Here is a 7892-nt window from a genome sequence, read left to right as displayed (position 1 = left end):
TCCGGGCGCTCCTCGACAGTCTTCGCAACAGTGCCAAGCAGATTGCGGCGGTGCGGCAGACCGAGACGGCCACTTTCTTGAGCGACTTTCGCGCCGACATTGCCGACGAGGCGGGGAGCGACGTCCGGTTCCTCGGCATGACGCAAGGCCAAACCACGCCGCCAAACGACGTGCCGCTGCCCGACTTTGGCGAGCGCCTCGTCCGGTTCCGGGACCACATGCACACCCGCGCCACTGAAAGCCAGTGGCAGGCGCGCACGATTTCCCAGCTCAGCGAGAGCTTGGACCTTGTCTGGACGTGCCTCCAAAGCGCCAACTTTGAGCTCGACTTTGCGTCGGCGCACGAGCGCGTCGTGTACGATCAGCTCGTCCAAATGATGACGGAGCACACGCAAGAGCTCGCCAAGATCTACAGCGACGCCTTTGATACGGTGCTGCAGACGATGAGTGCCGACAGCGCGGCCGAGAAGACGCCGTCGTCGAGCTCGAATGGCCGCAAGTACCAGCTTCTTCTAGAGCACCACGTACAATCGCATTTGGTGACGCTGGACGCGGTCGTCGCGACGTCGCTCGAGCAAGATGCGTTTGCCAAGTGGGCGACAACGATGCAAGACACGTGGACGGACAAGAAGCAGCGCCAAGCGGCGCACTCGGCGCGCCTCGTCCAGTCCAAGGTCCAGCACCTCTTTGAGTACGACGCCATCACCAAGGTCTTCAAAGAAGAGATCCAAACGACAATTGTGCATCACAACGCGCGGTTTGGGCCTGAAAAGACGATGCAGGCGTTTGACAACATCTTCAACGACGTCTTGGCGCGCGCGTCCAAAAAAATGCCCTCGCTTTCGACTCAAGTCCCCAAGCTCGTGCGCGCAGTCATCTACGACAACCATGTCTTCACGCCGGACGAGCTCGCGCACCTTGGCCATGACAGCAACGAGAAGCATGGCTGGTTGATTTCGAAGCTCAAACGGGTGTGGTTCTCAAGTTCAGACAACCGATCCGAGCCGTCGCGTCAAGACAAGGTGATCGACATGGTGTGCGATCGCGTGCGCAGTTTGCTTGCCGAGGTTGACCGCTACACGGACGAAGCTGCGCTTTCGTGTGTGTTGAATGTCAAGCGTCTGCTTTTGGCGCAGCAATTGAGCCCGTCGGAGCTCCAGGTCGGTCTTCGAGCGCTTGTCACGACGCTCAAGGGTGAGCTTCAGAAGCGCCAGGAACGTTGGGACAAGGCCAACAGCGTCATCGCCAAGTTTGAGGCGTACCGGCCGAGCTTGCACCGGTTTGCGTGCAGTGTCTGCGAGGGCCAAAAGGCTGCGCAGCTGCTCTCGACGACGTTGAACGAGTGGCTGGGCCTTAACTTAACCAAGGCGTTTGAAGAAGAGGTCGTGAGCGTTGTGGCCTCGTCGCTCAAGCATGCTCGCTGGGTGCGCGCCGCTGATGCGATGCAAGCTGCCTTGGACCAAGATCTTCTTCGGCACATGCGCGAGAAGGATGTCCGTACGGTGCTGGACCTCATCGATCGCCCCGAAGAGCACGCAGAGGACGTCATGAGTCGTCTCGTCTTGGTCAAGGTCCAGGAATGCTACCTCGGCGTGGCGAAGAAGCTCGTGCGTGATGTCGAAGAGAGCATTGTGAGCGCAAGTACCGTCGCTGCCAGCGCCGCGAGCAAGCGCAGCGAGTGCTTTGTCCACGAACTGCGTCTGAAGCTCCAGTGTCGCCTCAAGTGCAGTGGCACGAGTGCGCTCATTGGGAGCCTACCAACCGTCGCAGGCGACGTCATGAACTGCGACGATCAAGGGCCATCGGTCTTTGCTCTTCCGGCCAACCAAGACGGACTCCACGTCACGCAGGCTCTTTTGACGCACCTTGCCGCTCTCAAGGCACAACTTGGGCCTTCGACGCAATGGAGCTCGACGATGGCCGACGAGGTTGTGGACGTCATCCAGAACGAAGCGTACGGGGCCGTGGACGGAATCATGCCACGCTGTGGGGCGCCGTGCCCACGTTGCCGTTGCCCGTGCACCAAGACGCTGGGCCATGCGTCCACGAAAAACGACGCTCTCCACGACACATACCACCAGCCTGTCGGTCTCGTCGGTGTGTATAACACAGGCTCGCACGACCTCGCGCACCGAAGCTGTGCGACGTGTGTCGTCGATGATGTCGGCATAGTTTTCGCGAGCGGCGTCCGCCCATACAAGGAGTTTGAGGCGATCTATCCTGGGTGGGCCTTGCCGCGCGTGACCAAGTTTCTTCCGCTGCGTGAGTACATCTTCAAACAATGCCAGCCCGAGCTCTCGCAAATGTTCAACAAGCTCAAGTGCACCACGATTCCTGCCTCGTATGACCACAACCTCGACGACATTGAGAAGCAACTCGCGCGCCTTCTTTGCTAGGAACTCGGTTTACTTACACCTACAGCACAATATACCTTGTCTGGCAAGCGACGATCGCTTCGTTTCAGTGACGTAGTTTTACGGCAATGGGTGCCGTTAACGCAAAGTTGTTTTGCGAATTGGACAGTCCAATCTCAAGCGGAAAGGAGGCCAGCGGCGCTGCCACCTTGATCGGGACAGTGCGGATGCACCAATCAGCGAGCACGGTTACAGCCAATCGGACCGGATCTTGGATCGCGAAGGCGCCAATCAGCGGGCAATGCGCCGTCCCACTACGAGTAAGCCTCCGCGCCTCTGCGGCCTCGCAAGGTGCACCGGGCGCCACGTCGTCGTCGACACGTAGCCGAGTCGACATCAGGTGCGAGGAAGCCGTCGTAATGGCGCTTAGTATAGCAGAGCGTCCTCCACGCAGCGCGAGTGCTACTACACCAGCGCGCCCTCGCACCATACTACAGTACAGGAGTTGGAGTAGTTGGCCGCTCCCTGCGGCAGTGTCGTCCGTCACAATCAAGATACTTTCGGCCGCAGACATGCTCGAATCACGCCAGGAGCTACGCACATGTTGGTCACGGCTGGCGTGTCCCACGTGCCTGCTGGACTTATACGCGATCTTGGCTGCGTAATGGCGCTTGGTCGCACTTGGCTTTTTGCGCAGCAACAACGGTAGTATGGACGACGCCGCGATCGCCGGCATCGTCGTCGGCGCACTCGTTCTTGTGGGCGGTCTCGCCGCCGTCCTCTTTCTGCGCTACCGCAGCGGCGCCCCGTTCAAGTCCGAGGCGCTCGAGCTTCCGATGACGCTCTCGCGCGGCGGTGGCCACTCGTACGTGGCATCGCCCTTTGACCCAAATAGCAACTCGACCTTTGTGCCGTGGCTCCTCAAAGCGAGCTCGCGCCAAAGCAACGACTCGATGTCACTCGACCAGAGCATCGCGTCGACGAACGAGCCCAACACGGACGTCCCGCCAGACCCGAGCGCACGCGACTCGTTCTGGGACCGCCTCTCGCCCACATCGCGTGACCAGATTCGCAGCGAGAGCTCAATCCACCGCGGGTCGTCATCGTCTCGACTGTACCAAAGCAGCTCGATCCCGATGATCGAGGTCCGACTCAAGCGCAGCGAGTCGTACGACACGGCGAGCGACGCCAGCGGGTTTGAGACCATGCGGTCGTTTGTTTCGTCGGCGATGATCGACAAGGACGACCACGAGCTTCGGCCATCGTCGACCGCGTCTAGTGTCCGGTCATCGAGCTGAGATAGCGTCATATACATAGAGGGTAGGCCGTACTATATAATCCTATTAAACTGCGCCATCAAGCGTCTGTAATCACTACACTCACGGGTATGAAGTGCGTCCGCTCGAAGGCGCCGAGCACGTCGTCGAGCCACTCGCGCGGTGCCACCACGGTGCGAATCGGCTTGTTAAAAAGTCGGCGCTTCTTGGGCCGGCGCGCCCAGAGCGCCAACGCCAGCGGCTGCACAAAGCTGGAGGAAACCAAAAGCATCGCAAAGAGCGTGGGTGACCGGCGCAGTGCAGTGACCGCCTCCGTCGACCAATCCTCCATCGCCGCCACCGCCATATTCATCGGGCACGACGTTGGCGCCAGCGACGGCTTCTTCCGGCGCAGCTTGGCGACCGCAAGGTCGATGGCCGCATTCGCAGCGTCGCGAGGTGCAAGAAGATGGATCTTCCTGGAAAGGTCCAGTGGACTCTGTGACGTCAGTGTTGATGGACGTACGACAAACAAAAGCAGGTGCGAGGTCGACCACTCGAGCGCATTCGACCGAGCCTCGAGTGGCCGAGTGAGACGAGCAACCGCGAGACGCGTGTGGTCCGTGGCTTCCTCGAGAAGAACTTCCCAAGGCAGCGAACCGAGCGCAGGGGCAACGATGAGCTGGCCTTGCTGGGATACCTTGGAGGACGGCACCGTTGCTTTGCTCTGGACCAGCGACGGACCTCGCAAGTCGTCTTCTTTTGCAGCATCCGTCTGGTGGCTACACAGCCACTCGTGTCGCTCGTGCAGCGACGGTGGTGCGTCCGAGGCAAGTCGGTGCCACAGAGCAATCGACGTGGTGCTAGCCTCTTGCTCAAAGCACTGCCGCTGCGGCACGAGTGACCCGTGGCGCAGTGCGGGAGCGTACCGCGTGAGCGTGTCTCCTTCCAAAATACGCCAGTCGCCGCTCCTAGTCGCCGTCGAGAAGGTTGCAATGCCATCTCGATCGCCGAGCACGTAGATGGCGGGCACAGCGTCGAGAGCAAGGCTCGCGCACCACTGCGAGAGCCCACCGCCGCGCATTTCTTCTGCGAGTGCCCATACCTTGCGCAAGCGGTTTTGCTGCACAGCATCGTCGTTGCCACTGGTGCGCCGCGCCGCGCTGTGGGTCACAAGCAGTAGGAGGCGTTGGCGCGTGACCAGCGGATGCTCCTCGACGCCACCGTTGGGCGCATCTGCTGTGCTTTCAAAGATGTCCTAATGTATGCGGTGAGGGCTCATCCGAGACATGCAACGTGGTGTGCACCTTTAAGCCTCGGGGCTTCATGCGGCCTTTCTCGCGGATGCGCGGCGGGAACGAGAGGTGGTGGCCGGACTGCTTGCCGTACAACGTGGACGTCACGTGCTCGAGCGAGTCGGACTGTGTGCGCTGATGACTTGGTCGCGTCTCGCGCAGCCGTTTATAATGGTAGCTCAAGCTCGTCTCGGCGGGAAGCGTCGCATTCTTGTGTTGGATTTTGCGCCAAAACCACGACGGGACGTCGTCGTACGCGGCTACATCCAGTAAAACGACGTTGGCCGCAACGATCGAGGGCTCGCAGCACAAGAGCAGCTGCGTGAGGCGGCGACGAAAGCGGCGGTGGCGCCTCCCGGTGCCAAACCCACAATGGTAGAATACGTCTCGGGCTTCGTACCAGTAGCGCAGCATCTCGGGCCAGTCGTTGCGGAGGGCGCAGAGCGTCGCAACGTTGACACACGCATCCATATACGGCTCGGGCTCCATGGCTTCGAGGCTTAAATCAAAGCCGAGTGTCGCAGGTCCGAGCATATCGTTCAGCGTAAAGGCAAACTCAACGCACTCGTCGTTGAGATGCAGATGCGACGACGCATGCCGCCGTTTGAGCCGCAAGACCGCCACGTCCAGAAGCGACTGGTTGCGCACAAGCACGGAAACAAACACCTTGTCGAGGTACATGGCCGCGAGCCGATTCGCGGCATGGACCATGCCCCGCTTGTCACTCGTGCTCTTGTAGAGCTCAAAACTATGGTGCAGCGACCGCACCGCGTGGTAGAGACCTACAGCAAAGGCTTTTGAGGCCTTGAATTTGTTCCACCAGACGGAATACATTCATCGGATGTGACGAGGACGCGTTCGCGGAGCAGCGTCGAGCTCTGACGGCGGTGGTGCGACAGCTTGGGCTTGTTGGCGAGAATGAGCTGCTCACATTCAAGGCCTTGGAGCTTCATCGGAAAGAGGTCCGGGTTCTGCAAGCACGCGTCCAGCGCTTTGCCGCGCAGATAGTAGAGCACTGCGAGGTCGTGCATCTCTGCATGCGGGTCCAGCTCGAGCGTGATGATCGAGAGCGCCGAGTAGTGGGCAGATTTCTCCAGCTCGCGGCGCGCCAGCGACAGCTGCATCTGAAGCGGGTACAAATCGGCGCCTGGGTGTTCGTGCAGCGACACTGTCATGTTGAGGCAGCTCGGCACTTTAGCAAACGAGCCGTGGCCCACGTGCTTGTGTCGTGCGGCCGACACGAGGCAGTTATAGCGGCATTTCGTCGTCTCGCGGAGCCGCGCAATCGAGTGCAGGGTTTCGTCGCACGCAGCCAACGCGCCGTGCCACAGGTAGGCGGTCGCGAGCCAGCCCAGCACGACAACGAGCTTGACTGCTGACGCGCACACATGACTGGACCTCTGGCGCAGCTCGTCGTGGCAGACCAAGAGCACGGCAATGGCGTCTTGGGGCTGCTGCAATTGCAAGAGACAAATGGCGAGACGCACTTGCAGCACGTGCAGCTCCATGCGCACGTCCTGCGTAAACACCTCGTTCTTCATAAACGCGAGCACGTGCTGTATGTCGGACGCCGCGGTTGCAAACGCTCGGCGCTCCATGTGCATGGTGGCCATCGTCACCGAGACGTAAACGTACTCGAACATGCGCCACTGGTCGCGGCTGCGTTGGCGGATCCGAGCGTAGAGGGCGAGGCTGCGGTCGAGATCGCCGTTGTCGCTGCAGAGAATCGCGAGCTTGCGCTCGAGGTCGGTGCGAAAAGCTCCATCGCCCGCCCGCAAGGCCGCTTCGTACGCTGCAATGCCAAAGCGGTACTTGCGGTTCGATACGAGCGCATCGCCAAAGGCGCAGAGCATGTACGGCACGCTAGCATACCGAGATCGCGTCGACTTGGTCGAGACAGAGAGGTAGACCGACTCGTACAGGACGTTCTCGGCATCTTGAATGCGCTGGATGGTTAGCATCGTACTGCCGAGCACGATCCCGGCCTGGATGCGGACACTGGACTGCAGCGGCAAGAAGCCAAAGAGATGGACAAGGCGCGCGTAGATGACGCTCTGCGATGGAACCAAAGGGTCCTGGAGCACATGGGCAAACACGTTGGGGGCTGCAGACAGAGCTGCCGTCTCCGCCTCCCATATGTCGCTGTCAAAAGCCAGCGACGCGCCTTTGGCCACGTGCTGGAGCGTGAGCGGCGAGAGCCCGAACGCGATGCAGTGCAGAAGCAAGTGCAGCAGCAGACTACGCTCCATGGCGGCCACGGACGCAGGACACCCGGTGCACAGGACCTCACGCGCCGCCACAAGCGTTGCGTGGACCCGCTGCAAGAGCGCATGGGCGCGGTCGAGGAGCGATATCTGGTCGACCGAGTCGGCAAAGTCTTCGGCACACACACACAGCGCGAGATGCAGCGCGCATTCAAGCTCCACGATTGCGACGTCGTCCGGCGCGGTGCTTAGCGCTCTCAGCTGCGCCAAAGGAGCGTCCAAGACGGTCTCGGACAGCCCCAGCGGATGCAAAACGAGCGCCAAAGTGGTGAGCACGTGCTTCCCGGCCGCGACGACACTACTGCGTAGTGCCAACGGCACACTTCTTGTCGCAAGCGTGTGAAAAAATGCTGTGGTGAGGCCGAGGCACACGTCTGGCGCACTGGCTTGCAGCACGTCGCAGCAGTGAACGTAGCGATCGCACCACGACCGCTCGTAGGCGGGGAGGTCTGCGAGCTCGTGCAAATCGGTCTCGCGATCGTGGATAAAACGTGGTGGGTGGACATCGAGGCTCGTGAGCCACGCTTCGATCGACCGGACAGGGGGGCACACGTGGGCGAGGAGCTGCCCTGTCTCGAACGCTGCAAATGACTTGGAATATGGCGACGGCGGTGGCGGTGGCGGTGGCAGCGGCGATGCGACGAGACACTCGTCGATGCGTTGCGTGAGCCAGCGCGGGCGCTCGCTTCGGACGGCGGCAGTACCGAGGATGACGACGACGCG

At 61.0% G+C, this 7892-nt stretch overlaps 2 protein-coding genes across 2 annotated transcripts in view; both read left to right on the top strand.

Moving 5' to 3' along the window:
* SPRG_20915 (hypothetical protein) overlaps positions 1–2396 on the top strand; it is a gene marked incomplete at both ends in the record, with an annotated part of 5790 nt that extends 3394 nt beyond the window's left edge. The window contains one exon of the mRNA XM_012349598.1: positions 20–2396. Within this exon, the coding sequence (XP_012204988.1) occupies positions 20–2396 (2377 nt within the window). The remainder of the gene's footprint in view (positions 1–19) is intronic.
* Positions 2397–3038: 642 nt separating this feature from the next.
* Positions 3039–3728, top strand: SPRG_10411 (hypothetical protein). Its single transcript, XM_012349540.1, has one exon. It carries the CDS (start codon positions 3065–3067, stop codon positions 3650–3652), a length of 588 nt encoding a protein of 195 aa, XP_012204930.1. The 5' UTR covers positions 3039–3064; the 3' UTR covers positions 3653–3728.
* Positions 3729–7892: the final 4164 nt, after the last annotated feature.

Source organism: Saprolegnia parasitica (genome assembly GCF_000151545.1).
Source record: "Saprolegnia parasitica CBS 223.65 unplaced genomic scaffold supercont2.55, whole genome shotgun sequence".
Classification (NCBI taxonomy): Eukaryota; Oomycota; class Saprolegniomycetes; order Saprolegniales; family Saprolegniaceae; genus Saprolegnia; species Saprolegnia parasitica.
The sequence above is the reverse complement of the archived record's forward strand: the minus strand, read 5'-3'. Positions and strand labels throughout refer to the sequence as shown.

Bases quoted from the DNA above. Each gene is read 5' to 3' on its own strand.
- SPRG_10411 (XM_012349540.1), top strand. From the start codon at position 3,065: ATGGACGACGCCGCGATCGCCGGCATCGTCGTCGGCGCACTCGTTCTT.